Source organism: Dreissena polymorpha, chromosome 13, assembly GCF_020536995.1.
Source record: "Dreissena polymorpha isolate Duluth1 chromosome 13, UMN_Dpol_1.0, whole genome shotgun sequence".
NCBI classification, from domain to species: Eukaryota; Metazoa; Mollusca; class Bivalvia; order Myida; family Dreissenidae; genus Dreissena; species Dreissena polymorpha.
In genome coordinates this window covers 46,695,382-46,716,510 of record NC_068367.1, presented here as the reverse complement: position 1 = coordinate 46,716,510, position 21,129 = coordinate 46,695,382, and the positions used below count along the sequence as shown (strand labels likewise).

General features: G+C 36.8%; 1 protein-coding gene across 3 annotated transcripts in view; it reads right to left on the bottom strand.

Moving 5' to 3' along the window:
- LOC127854992 (insulin-like growth factor 2 mRNA-binding protein 3) overlaps positions 1 to 21,129 on the bottom strand; it is a 63,795-nt gene that overhangs the window by 12,259 nt on the left and 30,407 nt on the right. For 2 of the 3 annotated variants that reach the window (XM_052390218.1, XM_052390216.1), the window contains 8 exons: positions 20,536 to 20,622; positions 18,980 to 19,022; positions 17,085 to 17,179; positions 14,013 to 14,048; positions 13,010 to 13,126; positions 11,798 to 11,930; positions 8,080 to 8,190; positions 74 to 253 (listed from right to left, as the gene is read on the bottom strand). In XM_052390218.1, the coding sequence (XP_052246178.1) occupies positions 74 to 253; positions 8,080 to 8,190; positions 11,798 to 11,930; positions 13,010 to 13,126; positions 14,013 to 14,048; positions 17,085 to 17,179; positions 18,980 to 19,022; positions 20,536 to 20,622 (802 nt within the window). The remainder of the gene's footprint in view (positions 1 to 73; positions 254 to 8,079; positions 8,191 to 11,797; positions 11,931 to 13,009; positions 13,127 to 14,012; positions 14,049 to 17,084; positions 17,180 to 18,979; positions 19,023 to 20,535; positions 20,623 to 21,129) is intronic. The other variant, XM_052390217.1, reaches the window with a different exon arrangement.

The following is a 21,129-nucleotide window of genomic DNA, read 5'->3' as shown; positions in this document are numbered from 1 at the left end:
TTCGAAAGATTATACACCGAACATTATATATCAACAACAAACATCCCATTAAAACGCATCTCAAACTGCCTACCTTGATTCTTGCTCCAGATAATCTCATGATGTTTTTGATGTTGGTTCCCTTGGTGCCTATGACAGCGCCCACTGTGGTCTCCGGGATGTAGACGTACGTGATCTCCAGTGTGGGCTGCTGCTGCTGCTGGGGTGGAGCTGCTCCGTACAGGCCTGGCCCTCCCTGGTACATACCACCACCCTGAAATATACACATCACCATGGTATTCCACCGCCCTGAAATAGACACATCACCATGGTATTCCACCGCCCTGAAATAGACACATCACCATGGTACATACCACCACCCTGAAATAGACACATCACCATGGTACATACCACCGCCCTGAAATAGACACATCACCATGGTATATACCACTGCCCTGAAATATACACATCACTATGGTATTTACCACCACCCTGAAATATACACATCACCATGGTATTCCACCGCCCTGAAATATACACATCACCATGGTATATACCACCACCCTGAAATATACACATCACCATGGTATATACCACCACCCTGAAATATACACATCACCATGGTATATACCACCGCCCTGAAATATACACATCACTATGGTATATACAACCGCCCTGAAATATACACATCACCATGGTATTCCACCGCCCTGAAATAGACACATCACCATGGTACATACCACCACCCTGAAATATACACATCACCATGGTATTCCACCGCCCTGAAATAGACACATCACCATGGTATTCCTCCGCCCTGAAATAGACACATCACCATGGTACATACCACCACCCTGAAATTTACAGGGTGTTTTTTTCACCATTTCAATAACAGGCCTGGTCCATTTGGATTGGGAAAAATTGGGTCGTTTTGACTAAATTCGAGAAAAAGATATTGTTGTTTTTTTTGCTAACAGATACTTGAAAATTTGAGAATAAGTGCTTTCAATATTACATATACAGTTCAACCTGCCCGAGCGACCGCCTGTTAATAGCGACCAACAGTCAATAACGACCACACCGATTTCCTCCCGAACGATTTCACTATATATTGAACCTGCGAATAAAGCCCACCTGTCAACAAAGACCAACGACCACCCTTTTACATTCCCCAATCTCAATTTTCTCTTACCAGTGGATTTGTCGGTCGCTATGGAGATATTGGCAAGTGACAGTTTATTGCACTCGATAGCAGTTGTCTGTTTATTTAACATGCATTGCTAATTGGTAGTTGCCTGCTTCTTTAATGCATTTGACAGTTTGTCATAAGTGTAAAAATTTGCCTTTGTATTTAAGTGACTCACGATTAATGTACTAATTGCCGAAAATATCAAAGACAAATTTGGGGCTTTCATAAACTCATTAAGGAAATTAACGGTTTCATATCATTTACGATGCCTATTAAAGACAAACATTTTGATAGTCATTCTCTTCTTAAAACAATGGCCACCATGATGCTGTGATAGTCATGTGATAAACATCTTACCAGATCACTGGTCGGTCGCTATAAAGATATTGTTAATTAATACTTAATTCGATAGCTGTTTTTGTTTATTTGTATGTTCACTTTGCTAATTGTTAGCCGCCTGCTTCTTTTATGCATTTGACCTTTTGTCGAAGGTGTAAGACGCTGCCAATTTATTTTAGTGGCTCGCGATTATTTATGGAATAGTTGCCAAAAATATCAAAGAAAAGTTTGGGGCTTATATCAACTTGTTAATGAAAATTATGGTTTCGTTACAATTACGATGCCAATTACACACATACATTTTTTTATTCATTCCTTTCTTAACATTTCTCCGTGATACGACGTGCATAGATTATAGATAAGTAAATTGTCAGTTAAAGTTAACCATTATGGCATCCAAGTGCAAGTTCATGACGTATGTTGATTTTCTGTCTGGTACATTAAATTTTCATATTGTGAATTGAAATAATACATGTACATATAAAACAAACTGTGTTTTCAATCCTTTTTACATTATACATGCATTAGTATTCACGCATTTAAACAATAGAGCACATACACAGATACGGTACCAGTTAAAAACCTACTAGCATATTTTGCAAAGTTTCAATCGACCCTGCGAATAAAGACTACCTGTGAACAAAGACCACAACTACCAAATCCCTTGAGTGTTCGTTATTGGCAGGTTGGACTGTACTATGGTTCAACTCATAGAATCTAGATGGGAGATGAACTTAAAGTTGGTGGGGTTTTTTTTAACTTTTAATTGGGAATGTTTAGGTGCCATTTGGGAAAATTATATACTAATTTCTCTTGGAACTGTTCCCCTTCAACTATTCTGGGCAATCATGACATTGTCTCATGGGCTCAGAATTCTTGGGCAATACTAGGTCATTGCAAGTACACACATTTTAACAAGAAAGCCTGTATCAGTTCAATAACATTAAATGCCAGGGAGTAACTGGTACATGGTAGTAGTTTTCTCACCAATTATAAAACATTTATCAGTAAGGCAACAAGCAAAATCATTGAATTGATACCCCCCCCCCCCGAACCACCACCACCACATAAACTTTTGTACAGAATTGCAATTCTCTTCATTGTCTATCTACACACCCATGAAGTTTCATGTTGAAATGTTGAATCATACCTGAGATATAGCCCTGAAAAGTTCCATCTTACAAAAACAACAAAGGCAATAACTCTTATTTAAGATAGTGAAGGGTTATGGTTTTTAAGCATGGCACTTCTCATTGATATCAATACATCCACGAAGGCTCATGTTGAAATCGTTCATGGTATCTGAGATAGAGCCATGCAAAAAATTATCATATAAAAAAACAAAGGGCAATAACTCTCATTAAACAAGTGTAGGTTTATGTTTCTTGCACATGGCACTTCTCCTCCTTGATATCCATTAGTGCTGCAACAATACGCCAAAAACCGTATTGCAATATATTGTCAGTTCAAAAACCCGTATTGCAATATATCGCAATATATTACACCTCAGAGATATTGGTCCTTCTATATCTATATGACCGGTTTCAGTCTGTAAAATGAGATAGAGGAACCTAGTAGTATATGGACCGGTCACTATTTTTTGTATATGGACCGTTCGGGGCTACACACCACTAAATTTGCACTGTTTAACTGTAAAATGACGTCATTTTTTAACGAAATGACGTCATTATTCCTGCGAAATTCTTCAGTTTATCTCTTTTAAACCATAAACAATCGTACAACACTGTACAATGGTAAAGGGGAGACTCTTCGGTGTAATATAAGAAAAAGTGAACTCCACTTCGGTCCCAATGGCATTATAGTGACCAGCCAGGCAGCCAAAAACTGAATATGGACCTCAACCTACGGCTTCGGTCCATATATGGTTTGTGGCTGCCTGGCTGGTCACTATAATGCCATAGGGACCTCAGTGGAGTTAACTATTTCTTAAATATTGCTAACTTGTACCAAAATTATAACTTGCCAATTATCCGAAAATCACGTATATCCAGTTTTAAAGCAAATTCTGGTATATATTTACTATAAATGTGCTCAATAATAACAAGAAACACAAACATTCGCAAATTTTCTTAAGTATCAAATACATTTAAGCATTCGTTAGTATTTAAAGATGTGATGAAATAACGTCCAACAGGGGCGTTTTTCCCACTGAACACGCGTAATTCACCTGACGTGATGTTCCCGTTTTTATACAACACAAAATACACCCATACTTTCCATGCGACGTTCTACATGTCTGTATAATTTTCGCGCGCTTTTTATTTAGACAAAGGATAAAGCACTTTTTATTTGACGCTAGAATTTTTTTTTGTTGCATTGTATTAAAATTTGGAAGCGTATTTCCGCAATTCGGATAACAAATTTTATAATGCTCAATTCAGAATCGAATGAAACATTTACAGCTGTGCGCAATTAATTCAACGATAATCTGTTCAAAAGCATCGAACGAATGCTCCGATGTAACAACGCTACTCTGTATAATACACTTTCAGAATGCTATTTTTACGAAAAAAAAAATGTACACTGCTTTGTTTAGGTTACCTTGTTATCATTGTTTCGGATGGCTTTTCTGGACGAAATGTGAATGAATTTTTGTAAAATTTTCGTACCGGTATAATGAAAATCGTATCGCAATACAAGATGCGGATTGCGTATTGCGATATATACCGATATATTGTTGCAGCACTAATATCCATACACTTAAGAAGTTTCATGTTGATAAATTATATAGTTTCTGAGATATAGCCGTAAAAAGGTTTTGTGTTAGACAGATATACACACAAGCCAATGTCTATATTCCTCCCCATTTGGCAAGAACAACAAATTCAAATTCAGACATACTTGGTCCTTCTCTTTTAATAAAGTTCTAAATTGAACATGAAACCCTCAGTCAGCTATTAAAGGTGTTCAACAGCGTCTTTCAGTTCGCGCACCAGTCTGTCATCATGGGTTTCAATTTGCTTGTAATGTTTTTTGTTATCAAAACTTAGGAATAGGGATTTCTTATATAAAGTGAAAGATTCAGTGAGAGGAACAGTGATGTAAAGGAGAACCACCCTTAAAAAACCGTGCAATAGATTTTGATAGTTTTATTTGGCAGATTTGCAATATTAAAAGTGTATCAAAGTTTATCAAATTATAAAATAAGAATTTTTAAATGCTTACATGAAGTTAGCGTAACTGTACTTAATACATGTAATGGGCCTGGCAAGTCTACAGGTACTTGAGATACCACCACCCTTTCCCATGAAACCCTCAGTCAGCTATATAAGACAGTTCTACAGTGTCTTTCAGTACGGCTACCAGGCGGTCATCATGGGTTTCAATTTTTTTTGTTTTTGTTTTGTTCTTTGTTTTTTTTTAAATAAAGAACAAAGATTTCCTATGTAAATAGAATGTTTTGGTTAGAAAATCTGTTATGGAAATGAGAACCAGTTTTTTAAGCCATACGCTGGATCTTAATTCAACCATGCTTGTTCAGACTTTCGGTTATAAGGCAGATTTGCAACAGTTCATGAAGTCTGATGAAGTTATGCTCAAAACAATATAAAGTTAAAAGGCAGACACTACTGTTATATGGACTGATGGACATAAAAAAAATTGGCATGAAATACCCAAATCCGGACTAGCTTATCAGCTACACAGTATATCATGTTACAATACTAGGCATTGAATTTTCTGAGTTGGGCATGAGGGTCATAATCTGAGCCTAAATGAAGTATATAGAGGATATTTGTTCATGTCAGTTAAGATCTTTTGTTATTTCATGAGTGATCATAGAAAATATATTTTTACAAGTGGCGCAGCCACCAGTGAAAATATTATTTTTCTATGATCACGAGTTTCTTTTATGACCCCTTTTCAAGAAAATAATTAACAGCTGTTTCCCTTTCGCTGAAAAGTTACTCTTTCTCCCTTGGCGTGCCTCAATACATTTCAATACACAAAATGACGTCATTATACCAGCGAAATTCTCCGTTTAAACTCTTTTACAATACACCGTAAAAAAGCATTAAAAAACGGACATTTGTTGGATTCGATGGAATATCGTTTTTAATTCACTTGTGATCATAAAAAATATTTATAAATCTTGAAGTAAATCTTGATATGATAATCTAAAAATAGAAAACGTAGTTGAGAAAATTTGTTATTTTCACCTGTGAAAATAACAATTTGTTTATTTTCACTGCTGTAAGGTATAAAAGAAATGCCATTGTTCTCAATGAACTGAAGGCATAGCATAGTATCCTATTGCATGTACTTGAGCAACTACAACTCTTTCCTATGAAACGCTCAGTCAGCTATATAAGGCACATCTACAGTGTCTTTCAGTACGGCTACCATGCGGTCATCATGGGTTTCAATTTGTTATTGTTTTTGTACAATATTATTGCTCAGACTCTCAGTTTTATTAGGCAGATTTGCAACACTCATGAAGTCGGATAAAGTTATGCATAAAACTGTTTAATAGGAGTTAGAAGGCAGAAACAATTGTGTTTTATGGAATGATGGAAATAAACAATGAAATACTAGACCAAGGATAAGATTTAGAACTCCACAAGTACAAAGTATATCAACCTAAAATTATATTTTTTTGTATTTTCTGAGTTGGCGATGAAGCTCTCAAAATGAGCTCAAGGTGAAGTATGTACAAAAGTACTGTTCTGTCCATAAGCATAAGAAGTTTACCAGTAAATGTACTCAAGCAACCAACCCCCTTCCCCATGAAACTCGGTCAGCTATATAAGGCAGACATACAATGTCCTTGGTACGGCTACCATTCGGTCATCTTTTTGTCTCTTGCATATTTTTTTCAAAGCAGGCAGTCAATATAACAAACCCAATCAGTGGTGAAACAAAACACAGGCCCTACAAACTGTGTTGTAAATTATGTTGGACTTGCCAAGACACAAAGCAAACATATACATATATGTTTTATATTCTTCCACTTTAGTAACTATTGTAGAATGCATAAGGTTATAAATATACAGTTCAAACAACCGATGAAACTATGAAACTAAATTGTAAACTATATACCAGCAGCCATTATACAATTTAGCCTTAATTTTTAATTGTTATATTATAGACTAATGGTGGATTCATGACGATACGGTCATTTATTCTACAACCATCGTTATATTTTTAAGTAATGCTCTAAATTGAACATGAAACCCTCAGTCAGCTATTAAAGGTGTTCAACAGTTCTTTCAGTTCGCGCACCAGGCTGTCATCATGGGTTTCAATTTGCTTGTAATGTTTTCGTTTGTCAAATCTTAAGCATAGAGATTTCCTAAAGTGAAAGATTAAGTGAGATAAGTGATGAAAATGAGAACCAGCTTTTAAACCTTTCACTGGATCCTAATTCATCTTTGCTGTACAGACTTTCAGTTTTGTTAGGCAGATTTGAAACATTTCATAAAGACTGATGCATTTCTTCTGAAAACTGTTTGGAGTAGAAGGGCAGAAACAATTGTGTTTTATGGACTGATTGACATAACTTTATTGCAATGAAATACAAGACCAAGGACTCGCTTAATAACTGCCCAAGTATATCAAACTACAAGACTAGGATTTTATAAGCTTAAATAAAGTTGATGCAACTGTTCTTGCATAGCAAGTCGACAAGTATATGCGCAAACCCCACACATTGCCGTGAAACCATCAGTCAGCTATATAAGGCAGTTCTACAGTATCTATCAGTACGGCTACCATGCTGTCATCATGGGTTTCAAGCTTTTTTCAAACAATTCCGTCAATATGACAAACAGAAATCAGTTGTTAAACAAAGAACACTTGCTAGGAGTTCACTTTCAGAAAAGGAAAATGTTCAAAACATATGATCAGGTGCTCTATGCATGAGCTTCAAGTATCTCTTTCTTTCCACGTAGACTTGATTTTTGTATAGAAGTGACTTCATTTCAACGAAAAAATCCGTAAAATCTGAAAGTGTCATCCCAGATTAGCTTAAGCAGTCTTCTATAAAGGCTAAGGGATAAAACTTCACCTATATGCATTAAACACAATTTTCCCTGTGTTTAGCTTATACGTGTTTATCTTTCAATCCATGTGTATCTTTATTAAGTTAACTTGGTGCCCAATATGTCCTCATGAAACCTTAAAAATATCTTTTTCAAGAACCATGAAACACTCAGTCAGCAATATTTTGCACATCCACAGTGTCTTTCAGTACGGCTACCATGCTGTCATCATTGTTTTCATGATCTAATACTGTAAAAGCTGATTCCATATTTCTTAAAATGAGCAACTGGTAAGCAAGCCCAACCATTCAAAGAAAAAAATTAAGGCTCAATTGGATTTTTTCTTATTAAAGGACTTTCCAAAGGGAAAAAGCCTATTAAGTTCTTGATTCGTAATACCCAATGATCCAAAAAAGAACAAACCGTTAACCTCTGCACTAATAAAGCATGCTGCACAGGTGAGGCAGGCTAACTACAAATCCAGGATTCAATTTTTCAGCATTTTCTGACTTATGTAAATAAAAGAAGTCAGCTTGCTTGAACAGACTGCTGCAGTCAATTACAGCATCTTACCATTTGGTAGGGACCGCTAGGCCCAGGGAAGGGGCCCCCTCTGTTTCCCTGGTAGAAGTTTGGGCCCATAGGCCCTGCTGGCCCCATGCCTCCATAAGGACCCATGTTGTTCTGAAATACAACATACACTCAATTGAAGATATACTACAGGATTTAAAATGCGTTTTCACATCAACCACTATTCAATGTATACAGATGATTTCACATGCTTTGGCTTAACACACTTTTATGGAATGTATATTAATTGTCATATATGAAACAAGGATTATTTATCATTATTGTATTTGTTTCAGCTCAGGGCTTTTTTAAAGCGGGCCGGGTTAAAATCGTCGCGGGCAAGTGATTTTCCAAAGTAGATAGTCTGCTGGGCAAGTCCGTTTCGTACTAGCATAATTGCGGTATTTTTTCGACTTTTCCCCTTGTATCTATTTATTTTCTTTGGATCAATATATTTTTTTATCAAGTACAAGTAAAACGAGATTTGATTGGTCGCTTGCGTTGTATAAGCCAATCTTAACGCTCAAAACAAGTTCTACTCGGCAGACGTTTCAACAAGGCGGACGGTAGCGTCCAGCCGATCTTTTCTATGTTTAATAAAAGTAACTCGAAACATTCAAAGGAACAAACCAAAACAACCGAAAAAGGAAAAAAAATATGAAAATGAATCACCAAAGCGTAACTTTCAAACATCGTGGCTTGATGAATTTCCATGGCTTGAATTTGATAAAGAGTCTCGATTGTATATTGCAAGAAGCCCCCCCCCTTTTAATCTATGCCATAACTTGTATAGATAAAGTGACAAGTATACCGTTTTACAATTTTAATAGTAATAAACTCTTCATATGTATTGTATTCAATAGTGACGATTCAATGAAATAAAACTGTCCAGATTTTGTTTTGTTGACAACTTTATATTATAACAAGACTCTTGCCAAGCAATAAAAGTCCCCTACCGGCTCCACCATTGTCAGAAATTCCACCATTGTCAGAATATTTTTTTTATTTGTTGCCATAGCAACCAGAATTTTTGACGTAGGAACAAAATGAAATGCGTGCATAATGTCCATATTGCCATCTATCCATGTTCCAAGTTTCATGAAAAAATATAGAGAACTTTTAGAGTTATCGCAGGATCCAGAAAAAAACACCATTTTCAGCAGTATTTCTAGTCTATTTGTTGCCATAGCAACCACAATTTTTGACGTAAGAACAAAATGAAATGACGTGCATAATGTCCATATTGCCATCTATCCATATTCCAAGTTTCATGAAAAAATATTAAGAACTTTTAGAGTTATCGCAGGATCCAGAAAAGTGTGATGGATTGACGGATACAAAACGGTGAAACGGGTAGGGGACTAACAAGAATATCAGTGAAACTGATGGATGCTCCCTGATGATGCGCTTTGTCAATCTATGTGTTAATAACCACCTTAAAAAAATCTATTATCAGCCTTGGTGACCTAGACCCCAATGACCTCAAACCTCATCAAAAGGTAGAGGTTTATTTAAGGTAAGTACATGCCAAATATGTAAGAGATCGGTAAAATAGTGAAGGCGCTATGAGAAACTGTAGAAAAAGTGTGACAGAAGGAAGTCTATTATTAGCCTCGGTGACCTTGACCCCAGTGACCTCGAACCTCATCAAAAGGTAGAGGTCCATGCAAGGTACCTACATGCCAAATATGAAAGCAATTGGTTAAGTATTGAAGGCGCTATGAGAAACAGTAGCAAAAGTGTGACGGAATGAAGGAAGTAGCCTCGGTGACCTTGACCTTGACCCCAGTGACATCAAACCTCATCAAAAGGTAGAGGTCCATGCAAGGTACCTACATGCCAAATATAAAAGCGATTGGTTAAGTATTGAAGGCGCTATGAGAAACGGTAGCAAAAGTGTGACGGAAGTAAGGAAGTAACCTCGGTGACCTTGACCCCAGTGACCTCAAACCTCATCAAAAGGTAGAGGTCCATGCAAGGTACCTACATGCCAAATATGAAAGCAATTGGTTAAGTATTGAAGGCACTATGAGAAACGGTAGCAAAAGTGTGACGAAAGTAAGAAAGTAGCCTCGGTGACCTTGACCTTGACCCCAGTGACCTCAAACCTCATCAAAAGGTAGAGGTCCATGCAAGGTACCTACATGCCAAATATGAAAGCAATTGGTTAAGTATTGAAGTCGCTATGAGAAACAGTAGCAAAAGTGTGACGGAAGTAAGGAAGTAGCCTCAGTGACCTTGACCTTGACCCCAGTGACATCAAACCTCATCAAAAGGTAGAGGTCCATGCAAGGTACCTACATGCCAAATATAAAAGCGATTGGTTAAGTATTGAAGGCGCTATGAGAAACGGTAGCAAAAGTGTGACGGAAGTAAGGAAGTAGCCTCGGTGACCTTGACCTTGACCCAAGTGACTTCAAACCACATCAAAAGGTAGAGGTCCATGCAAGGAACTTACATGCTAAATATGAAAGCAATTGGTTAAGTATTGAAGGCGCTATGAGAAACGGTAGCAAAAGTGTGACAGAAGGAAGTCTATTATTAGCCTCGGTGACCTTGACCTTGACCCCAGTGATCTCAAACCTCATCAAAAGGTAAAGGTCCATGCAAGGTACCTACATGCCAAATATGAAAGCAATTGGTTAAGTATTGAAGTCGCTATGAGAAACAGTAGCAAAAGTGTGACGGAAGTAAGGAAGTAAGTAAGTAAGAAAGTAAGGAAGGACAAACTGGCAACTATATGCTCCGCCGAAATTTATTTCGGGGAGCATAAAAACGATTATTATTTTATTTTTGATACATTGAATATACCTGAAATTAGATCTAGCATAATAATGCATGTGTATCAATGCTTTAAAGATCAAATGACAATAAAAAATAGACTTAAAAATAGGGCAACCAGTTTTTTATGAGGGCAAGTAGATGTTCAAAGTAACTTGCCCCCCGGGCAAGTGAGTGTCAATTTCTTACGTTAACCCCTGCAGCTGTAATTTGAGTTAACTGGAAATAATCTGTACATGCTAAAAGTTGCAAAAGGTTAGATGTTCGTTAAATTGCGTAGTATTTAACTGCTACATACAGTTTCTCAAGACTGAAAATTCAGGCCTTTGCCTGGCCATTTTGGGTTTGAGAATGTTTGAGTGACAAAAGTCCATCTTTTGAGGGAATAATTGGAAAGAACTCTTTATAATAATTCAAATTATAAGAAACAAGAGATGTGTTTGTCAGAAACACAATGCCCCATTATGCGCCGCTTTGAAGCCAAATATTTGATCTTTGACCTTGAAGGATGACCTTGACCTTTCACCACCCAAATGTGCAGCTCCATGAGATACAAATGCATGCCAAATATCTTGCTATCTTCAATATTGCAAAAGTTATGACCAATGTTAGAGTTTTCGGACGGACGGACAGACTGACTGATGGACAGTTCAAAACTATATGCCACCCTTCGTGGGTATAAAAAATAATATAAATTATAGTTAGATACTTTGTTAGATGCAATTGAAATAAAATTTAAACATATCAAAAGACACTTCTTTATAAAAAAAATGGCATTGGATATTTTTTTCAAACTAGGATTTTTTTTTAACATTTCATTTTGGGAATGACCTGGAAATCCAAAAGATATTAAAATATTTTAAACTGTTATAACAAAAAAATTGCAGCTAGAGTGGACAAAATAATGTCATCAGTGATTGTAAAGTCCAGCCCAAAGTACCTGGAAGTTCTGCTGGTCCAGCTCTGCACATTTCCTCATCTTCTCAAAGACCATCTCGAGGCCCTTCTTACAGTTGTCAAGGGGCCCAGTGAATGTGACCACCCTGTCGGCGTAGTATGTGCCATCCTGGGCACTGAAAGGAAACACTGACATGATGAGAGTGTACGTATTCAACAAACAATTAGTGGACTTGGGTTGAAAAATAAAGATTGATGTACTCTTCAATATTTCCTGTTCCACAGCTACTTGAAAGGTATGTCTAGCATGGGAGTTAATACATACGGAATATTACGCTAGTCAATTGTTCCAAGAGTTTGTATCACTCGAGTGGCTTGTGTGATGACGTATCACACGAGAGGCGGAGCCTCGTGTGTGATGCGAAATAGCACAAGCCACGAGAATGATGCGAAATAGCACAAGCCACGAGAGTGATGCAAACTACTCTTGGAACAATTGACTAGCGTAATATTCCTTTTATTATATACAACAACTAACGAAAACAGTCAACAATTGTATTTTTTACTTTAAAAATTGACAAAACAATGACTAAAACGGTACGCCATAGTTTATTTAAGACGCGTATGAATACAGTAAATGTAAATTAACATGTAAACATTCGAACCGGGAAAACACAGATTACGGACTGCACAGGCTCATCTAGGACGACACTTTATGCACATGCATTATGCCCAGTTTTCTCAGAACATGACTAATATGTAAATTTCATTAATTCATTCATGAATTTTGAACAAATATGATACACAACTCATAATCAGTAACATTACAACATTTAGAACACAATGATTCAATATCTGAAAGTGATTCTTTGAAAATTGTGATTTTACAAAAAATTCCATGTCTGCCTTGACCATTTGTTGTTTTGTTGTTCAAACTAAACATACAATATCATGCAATATCTACTTGCACAGAATGCATAATATGGCAATTTAATTAGATTAACCCTTTGCATGCTGGGAAATATGTCGTCTGCTAAAATGTTGTCTGCTGAATTTGTAAAATTAGCATTTTCTTTTATTTTTTTCAAAGAATACTATCAGAATAACAAATAGTTTGGATCCTGATGAGACGCCACGTTCTTTGGCCTCTCATCTGGATCCTAACTGTTTGCAAAGGCCTTCAAACTTTGGTTCGAGCACTGAAAGGGTTAAAATATGGTTGCCATTATTGGAAGCCTCTACACTACAAGCCTACCTGGAGACAACTATGTGTGTTCCAGACTGCTCCATGAAACCTTTGATCACTGAGCCACCCTTTCCTATGATACGTCCACACAGGTTGTTGGGGCACAACACCTTCATCGGGTGATCTCTGTATGGGGCATGAACATAACAGAGTTTAACGATAGTATATGGTGAAAATGTAGGCAAACAGAAAATGAAGACTTAACATTGATGTTAAAGGAAAAGTATGTTTGCCAGTTTTTCTTTCTTGTCCTGATGGGAGAGACGCCCTAGCCTATTGGTTATTGGTAAGAAATATCACTTGAAAAGCTGCTTTGGGAAATACAAAATCTAGTGCTATATTGACATAGTAGTGAAAAGATAAACAAGAAGTCATGTATTTTCTGATTTTCCTTAACAAATGATGTTTTTATTGTCACCACTTCTCCAGTAGTTAAGAATAGACATTAAGACATTTTTATATAAGGTGAAAAACAAACTGGCATTAACTGTAAAATAGGTGTGATTTCATCTATATAAAATAAGTTGATGGACAAAGACACACACAATAGCTGATGGCATGGGTTTGTAAAAACAAATTTTAATATTAAACAAGAAATGTGTTTGTCAGAAACAGTATGTCCCCTTCTGCGCCGCTTTGATTTAGTTTAATTTTTTATCATTTGGCAGGTTCAGATAATTATCTCCTTTAAAGCTTATTACTTCCCTTGGTTTTGTTTTTTTACCTTTGACCTTGACCTTTCACCACTCAAAATGTGCAGCTCCATGAGATACACATGCATGCCAAATATGAAATTGCTATCTTCAATATTGCAAAAGTTATGGCAAAATGTTAAAGTTGGAGCAAACAAACAAACAAACAAACCAACCAACCAACCAACAGACAGGGCAAAAACAATATGTCCCCCACTATAGTGGTGGGGGACATAAAAAATCTAGTAATTCCTCAAATCTTCCATAAATAAATACAAAAAACATCATGAGATGCTTTAAGTTTACAAGAGCTTGCTTACCTGTCACTACCGAGCTGATCTTGTGGACCCTTCCTGCTGACAACAGAGAAAATCACTTCAACTAAATGTCAGTTCACAGGGAAATAAATACAAGGCATTTACCAAGAATAATCAAAGAACAAATTATTTGTAAAAAAAATGTACAATAATAATTATCACTAAGCTCTTTTGACTTCCAACACATTTACAGTACACTCCACGCGTTTTCCCCAATTTCCCTCCATATGCCGCGTGCAGTAACGGCGAGGGAGGTTAAGAAAATTTCGCGATACGCGGCTTTTGCATGATTTCGGACGCCGCATTGAACGATCGGCAAAATTGATAAGCCGACCCGGCGGCCCTTCGCATTGGCAACGCGGGGAAACTTCGTGTTTTACGAGATCACGATCAATTTAACTTTGTTTGACTTCCTGATTTTCAAATAAAATTACATTTATTACAAGTACATATATATATTTATTTATATATATAATATATATAATATACCATTAAAAAAAAAAAAAAAAAGATCAATCCGCACGTGGTTGCAGAAGTAGTTGTATAGAAAACTCGTTGATTTACTACAAACAAAACGTCGTCTTTAAACTGATACTTACCAATTAATATAACCTATTAATAGTCTCGGAAATCTGTGTGAATTGACAGTTTGACGTTATCAAAGGAAAGCCGCTTCCTGTCTGAATGCATAACTTTCAAAGTAAACACGTTCAACGAATGCATAAGGAATGGTTTTAATTGTCGGAACAAAGTCAATTCACTGCTCACTAAAGCATTTATTTTTTCTTCATAGGTTATTCCATTGCTAAAAGGAGGTGGTAACAATTGAGTTGAGAGTTGCATTAAATATTCACAGTTGTGTTCTAGTTGCGTCAACATTCAAAACAATGTTTACCAGTAATTATGGACCAAATCGACAGAGTGACATTCACACATGTTAATCCATTTTGTCAAAACAACACATAACGCCAAACACTTTATCCAGTTCCGTCCAGATGTTCTCTTTAATCAGTATATTGTACAATAACTGTTTCCATAATTACTATACTAAAATACCGTAACGATAAAGATATTTGAAATGAAATTAATTTGGAGGAAATATAAAATTATTTGCGTTATTATTGTGTTAAAAAATACCAAAGAAACTTTTAACCGAAATCAACAGAAATCAGTGTGCTCTGCAATACAAAATTTGTATCAAAAAATCAATACACGCACACTTTCCACGCTTTTCACGCATAAACCTTGAACTTGTACATTGTAGCATATTTTTTGCGCGCTTTTGTCGGAAAATATACATGATGACTGTATATTGGAAGCATTTGTTAACGTAGTGTTAACATTAAAAATCGGAAGCGTGTTTCGGTTTACAAACAATTATTCTCATTTGGAAATTAAACTGAACATTTATTCTGGTGTTATATGTGTTTTACGCTTTACGTTTCGTATATTCATTCATATTGTCGACGTACCTGTGAATAAAAACATGAATGAATTGTTTATACAATTATCTTTATTTTTATAAGCCACAGTATTTAAACAATTTTTAATGACAATGTTTTTATTTTTTGGCATGCCCAGTAGCACACTGCTAACGCGGTGTTGCGCAGCGGTCGCTGATAAGAACGAAAATTGTCTGCATTTACTGACTAGGCTAAAGTAATACACGCCGCGGGTATAGCGAACTCTGCAGACGCCGCGTTTTACATCGCTTTCAAACTCTGCGTAAACACTCGCTAGCAGGAATAAAAACGCGGAGTGAGCACGTTTTTTGGGGAAAATGCGTGGAGTGTACTGTACGAAGTTAAATAAATTGAAGCAACAAACAAATAACAGACAGATATCTAGTTTTCATTTCCTGAAAAGCTTTTTACGTTTTGTTAGTTATGTTGAATAAGCTTCTACTCAATATCAGTGTCTGGTAATACACACAAGTTAAATATAAAATATTCCTTTAATCCCTAGATTGAATCATTTTGCATTCATTATGAACAGGCGATCTTGTCTATGGACCAACTATAACATCCATTACTGAATGTCTACCATCCCAAATTACATTTGCACTTTAAGGGTGCCCAGGGCTGTTGGGATTGTGGTAACCGTGAAGACTGGATGTTATTATCCCCACGCTTTTTGAAAAGCGTGGGGATTTTGAGGTTATCTCTGCCGTCCGTCTGTCCGTCCTGGCCATTATCTCCTCCTACACTATAAGCACTAGAACCTTGAAACTTACACACATGGTAGCTATGAGCATATGTGTGACCCTGCACTATTTGGAATTTTGATCTGACCCCTGGGCCAAAAGTTATGGGGTTTGGGGCGGGGCCGGGTCAGAGATTTGCACTAATTTTTTTTAGGTTATTTTACTATAATTTCGTCATTTCTTCACCGATTGTCTTCAAATTGATACCGAACCTCTCTTATGACAATACGGTCAATCTCAACTATGCATGGCCCCATTACCAACCCTGGGGCGCCCCGCCCACATAGGCCACCGAAAATTGCAGTTTTACTATAATTTCTTTATTTCTACACCGATTTACTTCAAATTGATACTGAACCTCTCTTATGACAATACGGTCAATCTCAACTATGTATGGCCCCATTACCAACCCACGGGCATCCCTCCCACATAGGCCACGCCCATCCAAAATTGCCTTTTACTATAATTTCTTCATTTCTACACCAATTCACCTTTAATTGATACTGAACTTCTCTTATGAAAATACGGTCAATCTCAACTATGCATGACCCCATTACCAACCCTGGGGCGCCCCTGGGTCAAACATGCTGCGTGGGGATACGCGTTGGCCTCTGCCGCGCCATTTCTAGTTATGAAATACAACTACCTATGAAAAATCATATTCCATGAGAAAACCATAATATAAGCGCTCAAAGAAGTAGTTTCCAGTCATATGTTGCCGTGGCATACTGGAAATGGTCTCCCACTAGAGACCGGGAGGTCACTAATTCGATCCCCACTGTGAAACCGTTCTTGACATCTCCCACACAAGACATCAAGCGCTTTAATAGATAGGTTTTAAGTGGTTTCCACAGATTAGCAATGCTACTCACCCCTTGACAAGGGCCTGTGACTCGGACTGTACAATCTTCATGATCTCCACACAGGCACTGGCACAGCTCTCCGGGCTGCCTTTGATGGTGATCACCTGGAAAGAAATCACCAGAATTGTTGGGAGATTTCGTACACAAGTGCTTTAAGCAAGAGTGCCCGATTTCTACATTTTGCATAATATTCAGTTGTAACCGGTAATATCAGACCTGTTTACCCTACCGATTGCTTCTCAGTAGTATGGAGGGCATCTCTCAGTAGTTTTGGGCTGTTGTCAGTAGTTTTAACCTTTTCAATCATTTTGAGCATTAAAACACCATGACTGAGTCACATATCAGTCAAACGGTTCATAAAGCATTAGATGAATTTACTTGCTAATAATTAAATCTGTTAAGCGATTTTATTTGCTTTTATTTGTTACAGCCTTTGCCATTTGGTTTGGGAAAAATAGCGCGATTAACCATGAAATTGGAAAAAATAGCGCGATAAACCATGAAATTGGGAAACATTAAGCATTATAAATATGATTATAAGTAACAGAATTAAAATTGTTTTTAAGTGCATGTTTGACAGCATTTTTATATTATAAAGTGCTGCTTTTATGTCTTCTTACAATGAAGACAATATTTTATTAATATCCATCCACATGCATATTAAACTTACAATAATCTATAGATTCTTAAATGCACCATTTGATCATAAGCTCTTTAAGAGTAGCTATTAATTTAATTCAGTATTTTTTAAAATTAAATATCATAAGGGGAAAACATAAACAAATATTGACAAACACCCTTTAGTGTTCTTGTTGTGTTAATAATGTATTAAATGGAGCTAAAATAATATATTTTATTTATTTACCTTTCAATATCTTGCACTCGACAACCTCAGTTCAATGCTATTTCATTAAACTGTACAGCGTAACAAACATAATAAAGCAGAATGTGCATATGAATCGGAGTATACACAGATCCACTAACATATAAATCAAATCATTATTGTCTCTTTCCTTTTGCGAACGATACTCATTATAATAAATGCTTTAACTTTGTGAGTAGACTGAACTACAATTTTCCAACACTTGTTTCCGTGACGCACATTCACGGTGCATATTTCTGATAAATATTTTATTTTTATCTCAAACGTAGTATTTTGCGTGAATTGACACACGCAGTACATTATTCCCTAATATGATATCCATTGCTAATTTGAATGGTATTTTACTATTTATTATTTTGCTGTTAATCGCAATTTCTCGTCTGCTTGCTGCCATCTTGGACGTGTGTAAAAACAGGCGTGCTCAATCCCGATACATCGACTATTTTCGGTATTCTCCGCAATAGAGAGAGAGATGTGTATATTGGATAGCAACGTAAAATCGTATATATTCGGCTAAATTTGCGAACCAATACGCAAGTCAGTTGTTGTTCGGTGACGACTCGACAAGCTCGATCAGCATTTGTTCCCCGGGCGGTTTGAATTTGAACGTTACTTACTACGCAAGTGCCAAAATGATTATGATTGATAAATTACCCTCAAAGACCGAAAATAAGCCAAAGTACGATTAAAAACTGAAATTTGACCATTTTGATCGATGGATTCGTAGTTTTTCAGTACAAATCCGTAGTGCGTAGTTTAGCCAAATAATCCGTAGTAACTACGGCGAATCTGTAGAAGTAAACAGGTCTGTAATATTTATTACCCAGGTCTTCAAACACTTATTGCAGCTGTATTGGCTTCCTTTAATTGCTATATGCATGAAGACACATAGCTAACTGATTTCTAAAGTCTTTAATGCCAGGTACCAGGTATTATTTACCCAGTTCATCTTTGCTTTTGTTCACAAGTTTAAAACTTCACACATCTGAATTTTCACATGAGAATATCACAGATCACTCACAGTTTCCGGAGTCATTGTCATATCTGCTCTGTGTACATCCACCCTGTTGAAACAAAGCAATACACATCAATTAGCTACCAGTTCAGCTTGTCACTTACAGGCCTAGTCAGATACATTGTCCTTATGGTGTTGAATTATGTCAGACAATTATGCAATCTGTTAAACACACATGTATAACCATAAACTGTTCAAATGGCGGCTAATATTGAAGAAATGTTGGGAAGGATTCACAATACTGTATCTGATTTTTTTTTTGAGATAGATAGCATGGATCCAACCATTTACATTAATATTCATGATCAAAACATCAATCAATTCTACAGCAACTTCAAATAGTGCAAACAATTTGAGCAGCATTATATGCACATTAACGATTTATTAGTGAAATTGAGAGCTACAAGTAAGAGTTAACCAAATCATTACATGTTTATCCGGTATCAATAATATTAAGACCTTGACACATGTTTGTCAAACACATGATGTGTCATGGAAAAAAAGTCTTAAGCCATGTGTAAATCAGCCTGCACATTCGCAGTCTGGTAAGGAGCTTGACCTTGTAACCGAAAGGGTAGCTACTGACCATACTGCCAATGCAGGGAATAATCTACATGTGCGTCCCGCGTCTATGACGCACAAATATTGAAATAGACGCATCGTTTTGAAATATGTGCGTCCACTCGGACGCATTGCTGAACTGTATCCGTTAACGCATACGCGAATCACAATAGGTACGAACCATCTTGTGTACGAGTCAAAAGTGTAGCAATGAACGCTGAGTTTAACCGAATGAGGCTTGAAGACTCCAGCAAGTCTTTTGATTGGCTCTAGTCGAGCCACTGATGTATAATAACAACCAATTAGAATCGACCTTTAAAATAGAATGTGTTATATTTTCTCGAGTCCCCGGATGAAAACCTGCTTTAACTTTGTGTAACTTAGTCATAAATAATACAGAAAAAATGCCACCAAAATAAGGTGTTGAAGCTTAATAATCCAAAACAAACAAATCTAACTTTAATAATGGTTGGTCAACGGCTCGCAATTCGGACGTAAACAATAATATTATCAAGCTCGCAATTCGGATGTTAACAATAATATTATCATCGATTTGAATCAAGTTGAAATGTTATAACAGGTAACATTCATGTAACTGATAATGTTATAGCCTATGTGAAGGCAAACAAGATAGTGATAACTCTGAATTTGTTTTTTTTTTTGGTTTCAAAAAGTTTGTGAGATATTAAAAGTTTAATTCAAGTATAGTTATTAAGCTAGTGTGATTTAGACATATTTTCTTCACTACTTGGTATCTTTCAAAATGTGGGACCCATTCTTTTTCAAGGTGGACTCATTAATTTTGGCCTGGAACTCATTGGTCTAAAATCTGCGAGTTCAGGGACCCATAGATAGTAAATTCTAGATTATTCCCTGCAATGTGCAGGCGTGTCTGGAGCTTAACTGACTTAATATAGCAAACTAACAATTTTCGCATGCCGCGGCACACATGTAATTGTAAACATGTAAGTGTAGCATCAGTGCCTGTATGACATCCTTACCGTGCGCGTGTCTGTGATGTGATGTTCTGAATGGTCTGCCCTGCGCGGCCGATAATTGCTCCTACAAACTCACTGCCTACCACCATCCTGCAAATAGAGAAGAGCGAAAACTGTATTGTTTTTGTTTTTTTCATTTTACATTTACAATTTGAACAAGAAACCGTCAGAGACAGGTGATGCTCCCCAAAGGTTTTTTTTGTCACAATATTGCACTATATATTCAGATAAAAGGAAATGTCTTGAGGGGCATAACTTTGGACAAAACAAGAGCACCGCCTTGCGAGTGCAGACCGCTCATCTATTTTCTTTTTAAAGGTGAAGGGACTCTCATTTTCAATCACAAAGGAGGGAGGGGTGGAGTGAAGAGGGGTGTATAGTGTGGGGGTGAGGGGGGGGGGGGGGGGGGGGGGGGGATTCTTGGGTGCGATGGTTCGACAGTAGTTCAAACATAAATTAATAAAATAAAAATTTGTGTTTTTTAACCGTTTCGAAAAAAAGAAATTTGGGAGGGTGGGGTGGGGGGGGGGGGGTATAGTGTGAGGGTGTGGTGGTCATTTGTGAGATGATCTTAAAAAAAAAAAAAAAAAAAAAATA